We start from the raw sequence: 17,707 nt of genomic DNA on the forward strand, positions 1-17,707 counted from the left end.
AAAACATGTTTGTTGTTTTTTGATGAACAAGCCTATATTTGCTGTATTTTATCAGTAGGCCTAACCAAGAGATGAAATTTAATAGTTGTACTTAATACTTAAAGAACATTTTATTCATCTACTGTATACAGTATAATTTAAATATCAAAATAAAGTTCAACAGACATCGCCAGAGTATCTAGAGGGAGAGGGGGAAAAACATAATAATGTTTTTGTCATAACTGAATAGAAAATAAATACGGTAACAAGTTTGATCCCAATAGTTTGCTTATCCTCCTTCTTTTGTGTATTTCATCAAACGATTATTAGTGCATTGATCTTCAGATCACTAGGTGGCGCGCGTGCTACACGGAAGCGGTAGTTTACGCTGTCTTTACTTAATGTATTTGACTTTTTTCAATCAGTTCAGTGATTTCTCATTTACACCGCCTCAACAGTACATTAATGTACCATACAAACTTATGAACTTGTGTTTAGACAGAAAATAAGGTAATGTCTTTGCAAGAAAGCACAAATCAGATCTCCAAACTGTTGGTATGACCTAGTTTTTAGTAAACTTCCTGGCAGACACCTACAATATCCAAAAACAAGTTGACAAAGGGAGAATATGCTTTAACAATAGAAAAGAAGAAATAATTATTACTCGACTTCGAATAGAACATTCTGGTTTAAATCATGATTTTCACAATTTGGAAACATCAAGGCAGGATTATGTACATGCAGTGAAGCAGACACTTTGCATGTACTTCTACATTGTGCAGTATATGTACTAAAGAAAGAGAGGAGTTATTAAAAAAAAAACTAAAACTGAGGAACATAGGAGTATTTAAAGATTTAAACTTAAATCTTTTAAGTTGTGCCTCGGGACAGACGAGTATTATGAGAGAAATTCTTAGTTATCGGAAGATAACAGGGTTAAAAATTAGTTTAAACTTTTATCAATACTACCTTCAGTCCAGTTGGTGGCGGTTATTCACCATAAGTTGGCTTGTCAACCGCCATTAAATCGTACAAGAAGAAGAAGACAAACATAAATTGTATACTTTCTGCTAATAACCCTGAAGTGTCATACAAAATTTCTAAATCTGACAAATCTGTAGAAATACACGCTGTTGCTGGAGCGAGGAAAGCGTTTGGGCGTTTAGAGCAAAGGTGCCGCGTTACAGTGGTTCATATGTGAGTGACATTGCAAATTCTTCCAGCCTCAATAATATATTTATGAATCTATCAAATGTATAGACTTGTGTTTAGACTGAAAATATGGTAATGTCTTTACAACGTAGCACAAAACTGTAAAGCCTTGGTTTTATTTAACTTCATGTACTGTTGTATAACACTGGTATTTCGAGCTGACAGAAGAGTTCACTTGCTGTTTTAACTAGTTCCTCAGTCTGTATTTTGGTCGTGTATTTTCAAATAGGTTTTTCTCCTATATTTAGAAGTCTTAAGCTATTTGAAAAAGAACTATGCATTGAGCACAGATCTGTAAAGGTGAGGTGTGGCTCTTGATGGCCGCTCTGCTTTGTGTCATGATGAATTCATACATTGTCTTTATCTATATCAGTAACTGTCAGGGTGAAATATGCCCTTGTTCCGGCAACTTGAGCCCACACCAGAGAGAGAACGTCAGAGGAAGAAAAAACAGAAGAATGACTGGACAGAGGATGAGGACGAACCATCTACACTGATTGGCCTTTGTCTTCAAAGCATAGCCGAGAACATGAAGGAGATGTGGGCAAAAGATTATACCCAAAAATACATGGACCAGTATTTCTTTAGATACATCATGGGTCCCTTCAGCTCATTACGTGAGTACTGAAAATATACACCTTGAGAACATGTGTGGATAAGTGAGTGTTCTCTGTGTGTTTCTCTTTTAGCTGGTGAGTTGTTGGAAGAGCTGTTGTCCATCCTGTCCTCGCGTAATTTGTTGACACGTGCTGCCTTGCATCTCCTTCTCCTCCCACAACTGAGCTGTTTGTCCCTCACATCAGCCTGTAGCCTTGTCAATGCCAACCTCTGCTCACTTATCCAGATACGCTGCCAGGTTACACACACACACACACACCCCTTTCTAACTTTAGTATATTTCATATTTGCCCACCGTTTGCAAAAAACATGCTTGTAAGGCTTCAGTGAACTAAATTTAAAGTTAACCATATCAGACCGGCAAATGCCAGATTTGCCCATTACTTGCAAATGTCCATCAGTTTAGCAGTTGCCTACAGTGCAGCAAAAATAATAGAATTGTAATTTGTTTTAGGTAAGCCCTGGTTAAATAAAATACTGTTACTGTTACACTTCTTGCAGTGGAAGCCATAATTTGTTATTTTGAATGTGACAAACAAACAAAAATATAATACTTATAATACAATAAAACAATCATGAAATAATAAAATCATTAGAAAATAGTCAAATATAATATACTATTAATATAATAAAAATGTAAACATACTGTTTAAAAGTTGTATGTATACAAAATCACAGAAGTTGTATTTATTTGTAAAAAAAACTAAATCGTAATATTTTAAAATATTACTCTAGTCTTCAGTCACATTATATTTTGAATAAGCTGATTTTGTGCTCATGAAACATTTCTGTCTATTGTTATTAATTTTGAAAACAGGTGAGATGCTTTATTTGTTAACCAGAATGTTAAGGGGATGTCAGTAAAATGCTGACTTACAAACATTTTAATAATATGCATTTGAATGTTGTTAGTCTTGCCTGTTGTCAGTGCATACAAAGCTCCCACTGTTCCTATGTTCACTCTTTTGTCTCTTTCTTGTATAGAATCTTCAGTCGCTGGATCTTAGTGGTGCACAGAATATATCTGCATCAGTGCTGTGTGAGCTCGTGGGCAACCAAAGTCGTCTCCGTTCCCTCTCCCTGGCTGGAACCCTGTGTGATCAGAGAGTGATATCAGTAGTCTGCCGCAAGTGCCCCAAACTGAAACACCTGGATGTGTCCCGGTGCCTTGTCCTCACCCCTGCAGGCCTGCTCCCTCTGTCCTACCAAGAACCCCTTGTCAAGAACGCAAACATCAGCAGCCTGCTAGCTCTGGATATCGGATTAGCAGAAAATGAGAGAGATGCAGCAGCTGCAGTTGCATTTCTCTTGCTTGGCTTTACCTGGTCTTCAGAGGTTGGCAGTGGAGGGATTGGGACAGGCTTGTGCTCTCTTACAGAACAAGCAGTTTGAGGGGACTGAGGAGTTCACTAGTCGAGAAGGTGTGCCACTTCTCAAAGACATGTGGGCGAAGCGAACACAGGAAGACCATTTGAAAGACGGCAGTTTTACTGAGTCCAGATAGAGAGGAAAGTTTTAATTTGGAAGGAAAAATTTATGAGTATTTATCGTTAGAGGAGAGTCAGATAGAGGCTAGTGATTGTACTGATATAAATGAATGGACAAGGACTTCAGGAGAGGGTTGTGAAAAAGAGGGATGTAGAAATAGAGCTTGTAATGGAAGGGATAGTGTGACAACATCTCTCAGGGATGTACAAGGGCTGTCTCTGGATACTTTAGAGGCAGTAGGGAAGGTCTGCCCTGAACTGCGTGTCCTGTCTTTGGACTGTCTCCAGAGCAATGTGGATGATAATGTTGACAGCTTTGAACAGGCAGCAGTTTTAGCCAGAGGACTTGGTAGGTTCTCTGGACAGCTAAGATGTCTTTCTCTACAGTTTGCTGGTCTTCTGTCCGAACTGGTTCCTGCACTTAAAGCCACAGGCTCACATCTGCTTTCACTCACCTTGGAAGGCATCAAAGCTGATGGACATATTCCTCTTCTGGAGCTCATTCATGCCTGTCCCAGACTCACTACTCTCACTGTTCATTTAGACCCACCCAGGGATAATCTGAATGGAGAGGATGAGGAGGAGGAGGAAGATGAAGACGAAGGCCTTCTTTCTAATCTGCCATGCATTCCACACCTCCGCTCTTTAACACTAAAGTAAGTCAAAAGTAGTCATTCTTGAAAAATTGTATGCTGATGCACTTTCCCATTACAATCGAATCTCCTGGTTTCTGTTATCTGTCTTTTTTCCCAACAGTTTTTCCCTGGATGAACAACATCTGAAGCCTGCATTGTGTTGGAGGTCTCTGAAGGGAGTTGCTGTGGGCACTTCTTAGAGGCGCTTCACTCCTTCAGAAGCTCTCACTAATTGCTGTTCCCTGTCGACTGGACCCTGTGTTCAAACTTGTCCTGAATCATCGGGCCAAACCTCTCGGAGCCCTAGATAGTCCCCCACTGCACTGCCTCAGATCTGCTAGCCTGAACCGCTCAGATGTCTCTATGGAGACCATAATACATATTGTAAACACTTGTAGACGCTTGTCTCATTTGGATTTGAGTGGCTGCTGGGCATTGACTTTGAGCAATATCACAAAGTTACAATGCAAAGCTAAAAGGCGGCGCCATATGCTGCAAATAACATGGGCATGAGCTGGGGAAAGAAAAGGCCATGCTAAGATTAAAAATTAGTTGTCACAATGTGATTTTGTTGATTTATATTTTTGTCTTTCACAGTTGCCTAGAATTACAGAAGAAATATAAATGTAATGTAATTATGTATTTATGAAATTGATATATGATATTACTAGAACATATATTTGGTGCTGATATTTGGCATAATCCGATTTATAAATTGTCCTTTGTAATTTTCTATCAGTATATCCACATGGCCTTTGAAATGTAGAATTATGTTTACCACAAACAATCTGTATGTTGGAACTTGGAAACCTTAAGGCACTTTTTTTAAAGATGACCCAGCTGTCCAAGACACACTTTGTAAAGTTTTTGTTTTGACAGAAAAAAAGTGTTATGCACTTTATATCAGAATGACTGATGTTTCCATGCAAAAGTCCCAGGATAAGAGCAAGTAAATTTAATTTTTGTAAAAAAAAATGTTAACACTTTATTTTTTTTTATTCTATTTTATCACAACCTTTAAACCATCTGAGGTTTTAATGTTTCTGGTAAAAGTGTTAGTACAATAAATTGTTATTTAGGAAACGATAATAATGATACATGTATAAATAAATCTTGTACTCTCTACAGATGTATTGTTGTTTTTTATATATATTTGTCCATCCACTACTGATTTTATACACTGAAATTTGATCTAAACGCTGCTTTCTGTTTGTGTACTGCACTCTTTCTTCATTGGCTCCTTTTACTATGGCGCGAAGCCTTTACAATAATATTATGCTGATTGGCCAGTTTACTAGCGCGAACTTATTCCTAGAGCAAATCAACTCATCGGCGTCCCACAACGTAATTAATATTCATGAACCAAGCGTCTGACGTACAATTTATTCGTAAATTCGCTGGCGGGAGGCAGAGCGTTCGTGCTAGCTAAAGTGTTATTTGTTTATTACTTTCAGGCCAGTTATGTCTCGAATACTCAACTGTATTGTAGCTGTTTGTCCAGACATGGGAATAGGGAAAAATGGAAATCTGCCATGGCATCCAATAAGACTAAGGTGAGCTCGTGCTTGTTGCTAAATCTCCAGCTAACGTTAATGTTCTGATATATTGGTTCAATAACAGAAGAGGTGTTTATAGATTTCTAGTGCCCTGTGTCACGAGTTCTGTTTTTCGCAACAGCTAGAAGTTGTAACGTTTGTGCAAATTAAATGATTATTGACAAATGAATAAAGTAAAAGCATCTGAAGTTGTAACGTTGAGTTAACTTAAGAGCGAACATTTTATGATTACAGTTCTTAAGTTAAAAGCTTGACCTTTGTCCTATAGTCCATTGGTAAATAACGACATTCAGCACATTTGCCCACAAGAGCAAAACCCACACAAAAACATATTCCTAAACTTTTTCAAGTATCCCAACCATTCGTTTTGATTCTTATCTTTTCATATCTTTTTAGTAATGAGTTCAAGCACTTTCAGAAGATGACCATGACCCCTTTAGTTGAGGGTAAAGTGTCTTAATATTTTCATATTTTATTTGTTTGTTCAGAATTTATTAAAATCTTAAACCAAATCATATATTATGTGTCATTTGACAGGTAAAAAGAATGTGGTCCTGATGGGCAGAAAGACTTGGTTCTCTATTCCTGCAGCAAACAGACCTCTAAAGAACAGGATCAACATTGTTCTCAGCAGAGAGCTCAAGTAATCCTCATTTAATGTTTACAGGGTTTTTATTTCATCTGGTATTAAATCACTCTCCTTTATAAAAGTAATGTGCCTGTTTCTATCACTCACTACACAGAACAACCCCAGAGGGAGCTCACTACCTTGCTTCAGACTTCAGTTCAGCTCTCCATCTGTTAGACAGCAGTGAGCTTGAAAAACAAGTGGACCAGGTTTGGATAATTGGCGGAAGCGCTCTGTACAAGGTTGGTAAAATTATGCAAACCTGTCATATTGAGAAATTTAGAGAAATGGGATAAAAGTATAAACCTAAGTTGAATATGCATTAAATCTCTTATAACTTATTTAAATCTCTCTTTTTTTTTTACTAGGCTCTCCTAGTATGTTACTATATATATATATATATATATATATATATATATATATATATATATATATATATATATATATATATATATATATATATATATATATTTATATGTGTGTGTGTATGTGTGTATATATATATATGTATATGTATATATATATATATATGTGTGTGTGTATTGTGTACATTTTATTATTTATACTTATAAATACACACATACAGCATATATTTTGTAAATATTTACATGTATATATTTATATTCATATAATTTATATAATATATAAGTATTTTATAAACTTAACATATTTTTCTTTAATATATACGTGTGTGTGTGTGTGTGTGTGTGTCTGTGTGTATTTATATATATATATATATATACATAATAAATATACACCATACACACACATTATGTAAACAATAAAATTTTTGGATTCAATTAATTGTTTGACCTCACTAACATATATAAATATTTATATACGCAGACACACACACACACACAATATTGTATGGCTTTTGATCAGTTTAATGTGTTTGAATGCACATTATCCATTTATTTATATCTGAATACATTAAAATATATATTTTTGCAACATAGTTTTAAAATTTAAGACACATCATACAATCATACAAATTATTAGAAATTAATTGTATTGTTTTTGCATTGTGGTTTGTGGTTCCTCGTTTGTTGGTAAAATGGGCTGTTTCACCACTTATATGCGTGCAACAATATAAATGATACACCCACCTATACATCAGTTGTATCTCAGTTTAGTCAGATCTTTGTATAATCAGTTGTTATGGAAACTGCCTCAAGGCAAAATGTACAAAAGACTCCCTTCCTTCATACTCCTTCCTCCTCATTCTGTTAATATCTTGTACACCGTGATCACTTTGTGAATGTTGTACTGTGTTCTTCAGGAGGTGATGGAGAGCTCTGGTCCTAGGCGTCTTTTTGTAACAAGGGTCCTCAAGCAGTTTGACTGTGACACATTCATACCTGACATTAACATGGACAAGTACAAGCTCTTGCCCGAGTGAGTGCTTATACAGTTGTTTCTATGCTTACATGAATGTCTATGTGAAGAGAGTTTAGCATTGCAGTTCCTGAAGCCAGCTGCTTAGCTGGATTAAAGTTACAGTGAAAACATTAATAATATTACAAATGATTTCTCTCTCAAATAAATGCTGTGGTTTTGACCTTTCTATTAATCAAAGGATCCTAAAAAACTATTACTGTTACTACAAAATATTATGCAGCACAACAATTGTGAACATTGATGCTAATAAATGTTTATTGTGCAAATTGAAATCAAATAAATACAGCCTTGGTGACCATAAGATACCTCTTTCAAAACCTAAGAGAAAAATAAGGTACCAACCCCAAATTATTGAACTATTTCATAACATGATTTGTAGGATTGATATTAATACTTCAGTTTCTGGTTAAACTTCAAAGGGCCATTTGCCAAGGCTAAAACTCTTCACCTTTTTTGTATGTATGTTTGGGAATATTTGTCTGGTTATGTCCTTGAATAAAGTGGGATTAATGGATTTACTGGCACTGGAACAGACATATGCTGTGTTGTGTTGTGTATCCAGAGTGAAGTGAAGAGTTACATTAATGAGGAGAAAAAGCTCTCTTGTTATGTAAAATTGGCATCTAGCATCAAAGGTGGGCCGCACAAAATGTCACATCTCTCAGGCACAAAATAAGCATTTAAAGAGAAGTTAAATGTACACAGAATGTCGACACAGGTTCATCACTGCCACTTCATTTGACACAGAGCAAAATGGATTTTGTTATTTGTGTTCTCAAATTCATTTAAGAGTTAATTGGCACAGTGAACAAGAATCTATACAAGTCTAAAGTGGATGGAAGTTTATGAAAGCACAAGCATGTAATTGTGTATGTGTCTGTATTGGGTGAAATTTTCTTGTGCTCTTAGTTGAAATGTGTGTTTGTAAGATCAGTCCATAGAAATGTGTGGGTAATGTCTTTTTGTTCTTTCTGTTTCTCTCTCGTTTCCTTCGGGTCAGATTCCCGGGTGTACCCACGGGCTTGCAGGAGGAGAATGGTGTTCAGTATGTATTTGAAGTATATGAGAGCACTGACCATTAAGAAGATCCTTTAAGCATGTTGCTAAGGTTGGAGAAGTGGTCTGGCCGGGTAGTGCGAGTGCTCGGATATTTTTATGGGAGACCTGTTTTTAAACCCTCATCACCTTTTTTTTTCTCTCCACTTGTTTGCCACATTTTCCTGTCCACTTTCCTTCGTAATAAAAATTAAACATGATTCTATGGGTCAAAATTGTTCTTTTATGCCGAGAATCATTAGTATATTAAGTAAAGATCATGTTCCATGAAGATATTTAGTAAGTTTCCTAGTATAAATATATTAAAACTTAATTTTTGATTAGTAAAATGCATTGCTAAGAATTAATTTGGACAAATTCAAAGGCAATTTTTCTCAGTATTTTGATATGACTTTGCATCCTCAGATTACAGATATTCAAATAGTTGTATCTCGACCAAATATCGTCATATCATAATAAACCAATCAATGGAAAGCTTATTTATTTAGCTTTCAGATGATGTATAAATCCATATTTAAAAAAATTGACACAAAACCCTGGTTTTGTGGTCCAGGGTCACATATAGAAAGTGGAAAGTAGACAGAAATCATGAGAAGACAGATGGGTGGGTAAAAGGGGGTAATTGATAGGATCCAGTCTCCCATGAGCACAACAACTCAACATGTTGCTAGAGTGCTGACCACTAGATCTCCGCTTATTTGGAGCCTTTTCGAAATGATTTATTTTATTTTATATATATGCATAAAAAATACAGTTTTTCCACTGTCACTACCATAATCTTATTGTATTAGTATCGGGTTTAGTTCCTGGATAATAATATCAAATATTCAGGAAACAATATACCTAATTTTGATAATAGATTTTCCTTTCCACATCTGTTATCCAGTTAATTATTCTTCATCTTGCCAACTGCAAAAGACGACCTGCTCATCTCCATATCCAATAGCAACTGAAGTGTCTGCTCTTAAGCCAGCCGAAGATCTGACAGCTCTCATGAATATGCATGATGTCAGCCTGGCTGATTGACAAAGGTTGTCATATAGTTTAGAGACGGGTCACAATACAAGCACTTTCTCTCTCACCCACACAAACTCCTTCATGACCCCTGTTTTAAAAAGCCAAATGCCGCAATCAGGCAAAACCTTTTTAAGCTGATTGGTTTCGGGTATGTCAGCCTAATGTACTACGAATGTTTACGACCAGGCTGAAATAAACCTGACTGGAATTCCAATTACCTTGCACATGCACCTTAAGTAGCACTTGGATTTATTTTCAGGGTACAAACAGTACCTAGAGAGTTGAGAAGTGTTTGCATTTTAATTATTTTATGCAAGCGAGTTGATTTTTCAGATCAAAAGGTAAAGGACACCAGTGGATTTGCAGATTTTTTTTTTTTTTTTTTTTTTCTTTTTTAAATTAGCAACTTTTTGTCCATTATTATTCCATTAGGAGCCTTATTATTGTCCTTTTCTATAGTGCCATCGTAACAGGCTTATATATAGTGACTGCATCACTCAAATGGATCAATACACGCCCTGCACATCCCTCAGGAGCTGAACTGCTGCCTCAAAGGCGAGACAGTTGTGTCATCATGATGTAACTGCTCCATAGGAGTCACGATCATGTGAGAGTGTTGACATCAGAGTTAGAAACAAATGAGAATCTGCGCACAACCTCAGCATATGACTTCAATACCCCTCTTTCGCAATGTGAGAATAATAGAGCAATCGCTTACTGACGCTGGATGTGTAGGGACTGGCGTCACCTTGCTCTATTAAGCTTGACTGTCCTCCTGATACACAGGGACTTGGTCTGTGTTGAGGTTGGTAGCTTGTTTCCAGACATGAGAGCACAGGCACTTGTTCTCTCCGTCTCTCTCTATCTGTGCCACTCTTTCATTCACCCTCAGTGAGTGCACATCTGCACATGTTCATCTCCCACTTCAAGCTCCAGCTTTATTGTCACCCCTGGATTACTCGTCTATTACAAAGATGACATGCCACAGGAAGCTATTGGAAAACTAGAACTGCAACTGGTTTAAAAGAGGTAAGGATCTAATCTCATCTCCTTAAGAATACTTTTTTCAAATGAAATAAGCAACTTTACATTTTTATGCATTTTAACTTTTGTTATTAAAGATTCTATTCATATATATATATATATATATATATATATATATATATATATATATATAGTTTCGAGAAGCTGCTGGTCTTGTTTTTTGATGCAAATCTGTGCAAGACTTTATGATGTGAGTGAATAGAGTTTTTCATTAGATTTGACCTCTGCTCTATTTGGAAAAATAAGCCAAATGGCAGTTTTAAACATGATTTTCCCACATAAATGTTAGGTTTTTTTAAAACTTAATTTTACAACTATATATATATATATTTATATATTTTTTTCACAGAAAAAGGACAGAGGCACATGAAGGTTATGATGCTGTCACAAGCTTAACTTGTACTGTACTTTTTCATGTGTGTGTGTGTGTGTGTATATAATATATATATATACATATACATATGTCTGCATGTAATATGAATTTAAGTAAAGTTCATTTTAGTTTAGTTAAAATATTTCTTTGTTTAAAATAAAATTATTAATTATAAAAATATATGTTTGTAATTTATATATAACATCATTTATTTTAATAATTTTTTTTAAATGGTCAAATTTAAATACTTGGTCCATGCAAATAAATAATTTTCCAAATGAACTGAAAAAGACAGAAAAGTAAAGGAACTTCCGCTTTCTGCTTTCAATGTTTAGCATATAAATGTGTTTTATGGTCATGGAAATCTATCTTCGTATCAACTGAGGAGGCTTATAATTTATTCTCCTGATCCTGGCGAACCTTGAAAGCGCAGTGAGAAAGCTTTCATTACCCTCATTAATCAAGACATACAAAAAAACTATTCTTATTCCGTTATCAGTTGATGTCACAGAGAGTGGGTTTTCATTTTCCCTGCAGGTGTTTTGAGAGGGACAAAATCACCCCACCATTAGCGAGGAGAATTAAGTATTGCGTGATCTGGCATGAATCACAGATGCATACAGGTGCGTGAAGTGGTCTGTTTGGTGCTCCACTTCAGCACCGCCACTGCAACAATCACCACCCTCGTCTGTTTTGGGCCTCATTTGCTCCATGCTTTTTAGCACGAGGCAGCGACAGAGAGAGAGAGAGGCCTGTCATTAAAAATTCTCTCTGTTCCCAAGGGCGATTGAAGACTAGGGGAATGGCACATAAAGCAGAGGTTTTAAATGCCAGCCCGGGGAGCTCTAGGAATTAGCAGCTTGAACCGAAATGTCCTGCAGGCATCAGGCAGTGTGCTTGTAACAGACCAATCAGGACTTTGGCATGTCTGCACAACTTGATTCGAAAAGCAATGGAAGTGAATGGGAATCACGTCTTAGAGAGTAAAAACAAAACATACACAGCATACACATAAAAAACATACGGCAGTTGAGAAGGCGCTCAGGACAGTTTAGACATTGCAGTAAATCAGAGGGGGAAAACACTATAAATACTGTACGGTTTCTTGCACAGACCAATCGTTTTGTGTCTTTGCACATCAACGTATTATCACAAGCATCAGGGTTTAATTTAGTTCTGTTTGTGTATGTTTTTTTTTTTTTTTTTTTGTTACTCTCAAAAGCCATGATTCATTGAAGACTGGTTTGAGTGAAAAATCTTTGTGTTCTACTGAAGAATCAAAGTCACCTACATCTTGGATGGCCTGGGGGTAAGCAGATAAACATTAAAATTTCATTTTTGGGTGAACTATCCCATAAGGCTAATATTAAATTTAGGAACATAAAGGTATTGAAATCCAATGCGCTGACGCAATCTCTCATTTAGCATTGTCACATGCAGCCTCCACTTCCAAGAAAAGCTGCAGTTAAAGCGTCAGCCCAGATTTTCATCCTTTTTATTTTTATTGGAGGACACAAAAAGATTCATCCTCTTATTCATCTTACCTCAACTCTAGTGAATACACATTTATAAACCTGACTGAGGCAGTCTCGCGCTTGCTCTTTGTTAAATAAAGAGTGCACTGCGACTGCGCTCTGAGTTAAGAGAACAAGGCCACACACACAATAGACTGCATAAAGGAATGCCATCATTCAACGAGGCAAATACAGACTGCCTCAAGCTATTGAATTTCAACTTACTGAAAAACTATTGCTCTTACAAGAACAGAGTGTGCATGTCTGGCGCAGGCTAACATGTTAAATACAGCACTTATATAACACCCGCTAATTTGAAAGTACAGTAAATTAAGCTTGTGACAGCATCATAACTTTCATGTGTCTCTGTCTCTGACCTTTTTCTGTTAAATAGCAAACATTTAGTTTACAGCAATGCACTTAAAATGGGAACAATGGGATTTATTATTATTATTATTATTATTATTAAAGCAAACTGGTTTTAGCTGTATGGCCACCTGGTCTTCCAGCTGTTTCTTTTTCTTTCTTTCTTTTTTAGCAGGGTAACTATAAAACCACATTTTTTTAATCTCCTTTAAAAAGATATATATATTCCCAAATTGCTGTTGATTTAGCTTAACTTGTTTTAAACCCAGAATATTGCTTCATATATGTTGCCTAATTGCATGTTGGGAACAGAAATTTTCAGCGAAAATTAAAATAATATAAAAGGGGAGTAATTACATTTTATGTAAAGGGGATTAGATAACTAATTCAGCTTTCTTATGTCTTCTTGTCAAGTGCCAACTAGATGAATGGTGAAAGGCAAGAGACCCTAGATTAGTGTAGGAAGCCTCTCTAGCATATTTTTCTGAGGCAAAGAGGGAAAGAACATTTCAATGTCAAAGAGTTATCAGGTTTGCTTTGATGCGCAATGAATCAGATAAAAAGCAGACACTTAAGTAAAAACCTTGAGAAACTGTGGTTCTAATTCAGAGTGCTCTCCTTTTCTTTCCTGAATGAAGTCAAAGAAGAAATCAGCTCCTATGATCCACTGAGCCGACGCGACATTAGCCTCTCAACGGTCTCACCACTTAAATCATGGAGGACTCGACAGAGGTGCGGACGGACGGAAACTCTTTGCTTAAAGCAGTGTATCTGTGCCGTCTAAGGTTGACTCGTCTACTGCTGGAAGGAGGGGCTTACATTAATGAGAGTAATGAGAGAGGAGAAACTCCACTGATGGTGGCCTGTAAAAGCCACCATGCCGATGCTCAGAGTGTGCCAAAACCCAAGATCATCAGGTGGGTCTACTGTAAGTTAATCATACCAGCTGATTGTGCCATCAAATATATTACTCTTGTATAATGAGCGTGTATTAATTTCTAAAATGAAATTTATTTTATTATTTGAAGGGGGCATCAAGTGAAAAATCAGGGTGAGATGAGTGTCCTAAAATAAAATAATTAAGAAAAAAATCTAATTATATATATATATATATATATATATATATATATATATATATATATATATATATATATGTGTGTGTGTGTATAAAATATATATATATATATATAGAGAGAGAGAGAGAGAGAGAGAGAGAGAGAGAGAGAGAGAGAGAGAGAGAGAGAGAGAAAAGAAATCTTATTAAGTAGTTTGGCATAAACTTATTTTTATTTCTTAGAAAATAAATATTTAAAAAGATTGCTTTACTACAAGCCTGCATGAATATGTGTCAATGACAATAATTATTTTATACTACAAATGTTTTTCAAAATTTGGAAAAATTTGAAAAAAAATGGAAAAGTTTTTCCATTAAAGATGCATTACTGTAAGATTTTTTATAGATTTTAAGGTATATAAACTAAAACAATACTCTAAAATTAATTTGTATTTAGTTTAGCATTAATGCTTTCAGTTGCTAAAAAAATATATAGTAAAGACATTTGTAATGCTACAAAAGATTTTAAATAAATGCTGCTCATTTAAACTTTGTATTCATCTAAAGAATGCTGAAAATGGTTCTTGTAAGATGTTATTAGAATTTAAAATATCACTATTTTACTTAATTTAGAAAAATAAATGCAGGAGACTCCAAACTTTAGAAATATAGTGTAACATAATTTTTGTGTGTGTGTTTACACAGAGCGGCAACCTCGCGCTTCTCGTGAAGCCAATAAGGAAGTGACTAAAACTGTAATTCACCGACTGGCCGCTTGAGGCTGGCTGCAAAAGAAAATAACATGTTTAAAGCCTGGTGCAAAAAAATGATTTGGTCTAAATAGCTAATTTTGCCCTTCATGACAACAGTGAGGGGGGTGAATTTTTTTATAACTCATCCGTTTAAATTATATTTAGCCTTAAAGTTCTGCATTATTAAGGGCGTGGCCACTTGAGTGACAGGTGGATTGCCGCTGCTGTCACCGCTGTCAAGCTAGGTGGGCGTCGCTTCAGCACCCAGCTCCCGCCTTTTTGCCCATTTCCGATTGTCCGGGAGAGTTGCGTGGTGACGCGCTGCCAAGATTTTTCTTCAGTTCACAAGATTTTTTTTTTCTTTGTCATGGATACTCTGATATATCACTGATCGATTCATTTATGATTTCACTCTGATGAATCAATCTTCTCAACAGGTATCTTCTTGAAAATGGTGCGGACCCCAACATTCAGGATAAGTCTGGTAAGACCGCCCTAATGCATGCCTGCATAGAGCGGGCAGGCGATGAGGTGCTGTCGCTTCTGCTCTCCAGTGGAGCTGACCCTAGTTTGGAGGATCACACTGGTTCCTCCGCCCTGGTCTATGCGGTTAATGCTGGAGACAAGGATGCACTGAGAGTACTACTGGACGCCTGCAAGGCCAAGGGCAAAGAAGTTATCATCATTACAACAGACAAACTACCGTCCGGAAGACAAATGACCAAGCAGTATCTGAACGTACCACCTCCTCCAAATCTTGAGGACCGTTTGCACTGTGCTGCTGCGTCATGTATGTGTCCTTCTGAAATTAAATTCTGTACCCCTCTTATCTCACCATCCACCAATAACAAATCAGACACCCTGGGATCCACATCAACACTGTCCACATCCAAGCAAGTATCACCGACTCTAGATTCAAGCCCTCTGCAAGCAGCTAGTGTGGCAAAGCTTTTGCATCTACAGAGGCTTCACTCTGAACCCTGGCTGAAGATCCCTCCATCTCTGCTCCTGCAGCAAAGTAAGTCCTCATCCTTAACCGAGGAGCTTCTAGATATCACTCCTGAAGAAGAGCTCTCTTTTGGTTACAATGGTTGCAGACCTCCACTGAGAGCGACAGTAGCTCGGCACCAAAGCATCGACGTCAAGGACTCTACTGGTCTGTTTAGAGCCTTTGAGACAACATCTGAAGCTGAGAGAGAACTAACAAAAGAACAGAAATGGCTCAGTAGAAAGATGTCTTATGATGGTGAGTTGCTACCACACTCTTCCTCACATCAGAACCTCAAACAGACATCCATCTCAGATGCTGCCCCTGTGGACCGGAACCCAGACTGTCTTCCCAACCTGGCCGTTTCAAGCCTACGCAACGTGTTTCGCCGGCGCAATATTGGAATGGACCACTACAGTTCTGACTCTCAGTTGCCTCAATTTGGAAGCCAACCCTCTGAGGACCTCGGGAAGACTGGAGGAGGAGGAACCGGGGGGACAGAGAAACGCAAGCTTGTTACCAGCCGCTCCTCCACTCTCTCTGGATCCAGAGAGTCTCTGGAGAGTCTCGTTCAGAGGAGGAGCCCAGCCATGCTGGAGCGGAGGGGATCCGGAGCCCTGCTCCTAGATCATATCTCACAGACCCGGCCTGGTTATCTGCCACCTCTCAATCCACATGCACCCATTCCAGATATTAAAGTCAATACCAGTATTGGCCTGAACAGTGTAAGCAAGCCTCTGGCAGGAACTACACCCATTGTTTCTGGATCTAGGCATTTTGTGCCCTGTGCCCCAAGCCATCCTAAAGATCACAAGAATAAGAAGAGTCTGATAAGACGACACTCCATGCAAACCGAACAGATCAAGCAGCTGGTCAATTTTGAGGAGATCTTTGGTCAGTAAAAACCCCAAAGGAATACTAAGGCCCCGTCAACACGGAGATGCATTTAGCCATATACGCATCTTTTTTTATCATAAAGACATTTCGTCTAGATGAATGCGCCATTTTCAGAGAGTGAAACCGATATTTTTTTGAAACCGGGTCCCATAGTGGATAAATCTGAAAACGCCACCCTTGCATTTTCGTGTATACAGCCAATCTGTATACTTTCTGAAACGATAATATCAGCACACATCTCACCGCTAGTCAGACACCGTTACGTCAACAAAAACATGAACAAACACTGAACGATTGTCTTTTAATTAATTAACATTAACCCACATTTATAAATGTATTGTTCCATGTTCGTTTGTATACCGCACACAATATTTATGCGCATAGTCCAAGTCCTCTTTGTTTTTATTGTATCTTTGTGGCAGAATTACAGTGCTACATGCTGGTCTGACAAGTATACTACATTGTTTTGTGTCGGTTTTGTGTGGACGCAGATATTTCTTGAGATGATTTGAAAAATGGATAGGGAAAGCGTCGTGTAGGAATACATGTACAAGAGAATACATGTTAGAAATACGATTTATACATCTCATCCACCTATCTTTATGCACTTTCCAGACTGAACAAAGGGAACATGTTTGTTTTGATCAATTGTAAACTTTACTGCACTTTACTTCTGTTCTTTGTGATCTCACTCATTAGTGTACCGAATTAGAAAATTGACATTTTATTGCTATTTAAGGCACTGCTTCCTCTTTAAACCTGATTCATGTCTGCAGTGTCTTAGAATTAGCAAAACAAGAAAATATTGTCACATATATTTATCCATTGACTGTAAATAAATTCAGTATAAAACATTGCTTTCACTTTCTTGCATATATATGTGTTGTACAGTATGCACTTTATTCTGCATGCAGTTACACATGTTGAGAACATATTTTCTGCAAAAATAAAAGTTCTAATTTAAGAAATAGCACTTTCACTTTTTTGTGTGCATATATCTGTTCTTCTAATCTTTCTATTTATCAAGTACGCCTGTTTTCGGACGGATGGTGTGATACTGAAATCTGAGTATTGATAGCTGAAGGTTCAGCTTTGCCATTACCGGGATAAATGACCATTTTAAACTGTAA

At 37.0% G+C, this 17,707-nt stretch overlaps 2 protein-coding genes and 1 pseudogene across 2 annotated transcripts; all 3 read left to right on the top strand.

The window, feature by feature from the left end:
• The first annotated feature begins 107 nt into the window (after positions 1-107).
• On the top strand, positions 108-5,058 carry LOC113049398 (uncharacterized; annotated as a pseudogene).
• A 246-nt stretch (positions 5,059-5,304) lies between these two features.
• LOC113049399 (dihydrofolate reductase) lies at positions 5,305-8,772 on the top strand. Its single transcript, XM_026211713.1, has 6 exons — positions 5,305-5,484; positions 5,884-5,933; positions 6,025-6,130; positions 6,231-6,357; positions 7,398-7,513; positions 8,517-8,772. Exons 1-6 carry the CDS (start codon positions 5,393-5,395, stop codon positions 8,596-8,598), a joined length of 573 nt encoding a protein of 190 aa, XP_026067498.1. The 5' UTR covers positions 5,305-5,392; the 3' UTR covers positions 8,599-8,772.
• A 1,256-nt stretch (positions 8,773-10,028) lies between these two features.
• Positions 10,029-17,685, top strand: ankrd34bb (ankyrin repeat domain 34Bb). Its single transcript, XM_026211714.1, has 3 exons — positions 10,029-10,618; positions 13,525-13,803; positions 15,130-17,685. The coding sequence occupies exons 2-3, from the start codon at positions 13,601-13,603 to the stop codon at positions 16,580-16,582; spliced, it is 1,656 nt and encodes a 551-aa protein (XP_026067499.1). The 5' UTR covers positions 10,029-10,618; positions 13,525-13,600; the 3' UTR covers positions 16,583-17,685.
• Positions 17,686-17,707: the final 22 nt, after the last annotated feature.

The sequence above is a fragment of the Carassius auratus genome, chromosome 30 (genome assembly GCF_003368295.1).
Source record: "Carassius auratus strain Wakin chromosome 30, ASM336829v1, whole genome shotgun sequence".
Classification (NCBI taxonomy): Eukaryota; Metazoa; Chordata; class Actinopteri; order Cypriniformes; family Cyprinidae; genus Carassius; species Carassius auratus.

What these genes read in the sequence shown, in the direction of transcription:
- ankrd34bb (XM_026211714.1), top strand. Translation starts at nt 13,601, where the DNA reads ATGGAGGACTCGACAGAGGTGCGGACGGACGGAAACTCTTTGCTTAAA. An exon ending in CCAAAACCCAAGATCATCAG is followed by an intron (nt 13,804 to 15,129) that starts GTGGGTCTACTG and finishes TCTTCTCAACAG; the next exon opens with GTATCTTCTTGAAAATGGTG.
- LOC113049399 (XM_026211713.1), top strand. Translation starts at nt 5,393, where the DNA reads ATGTCTCGAATACTCAACTGTATTGTAGCTGTTTGTCCAGACATGGGA. An exon ending in TGGCATCCAATAAGACTAAG is followed by an intron (nt 5,485 to 5,883) that starts GTGAGCTCGTGC and finishes ATATCTTTTTAG; the next exon opens with TAATGAGTTCAAGCACTTTC. An exon ending in GCGGAAGCGCTCTGTACAAG is followed by an intron (nt 6,358 to 7,397) that starts GTTGGTAAAATT and finishes TGTGTTCTTCAG; the next exon opens with GAGGTGATGGAGAGCTCTGG.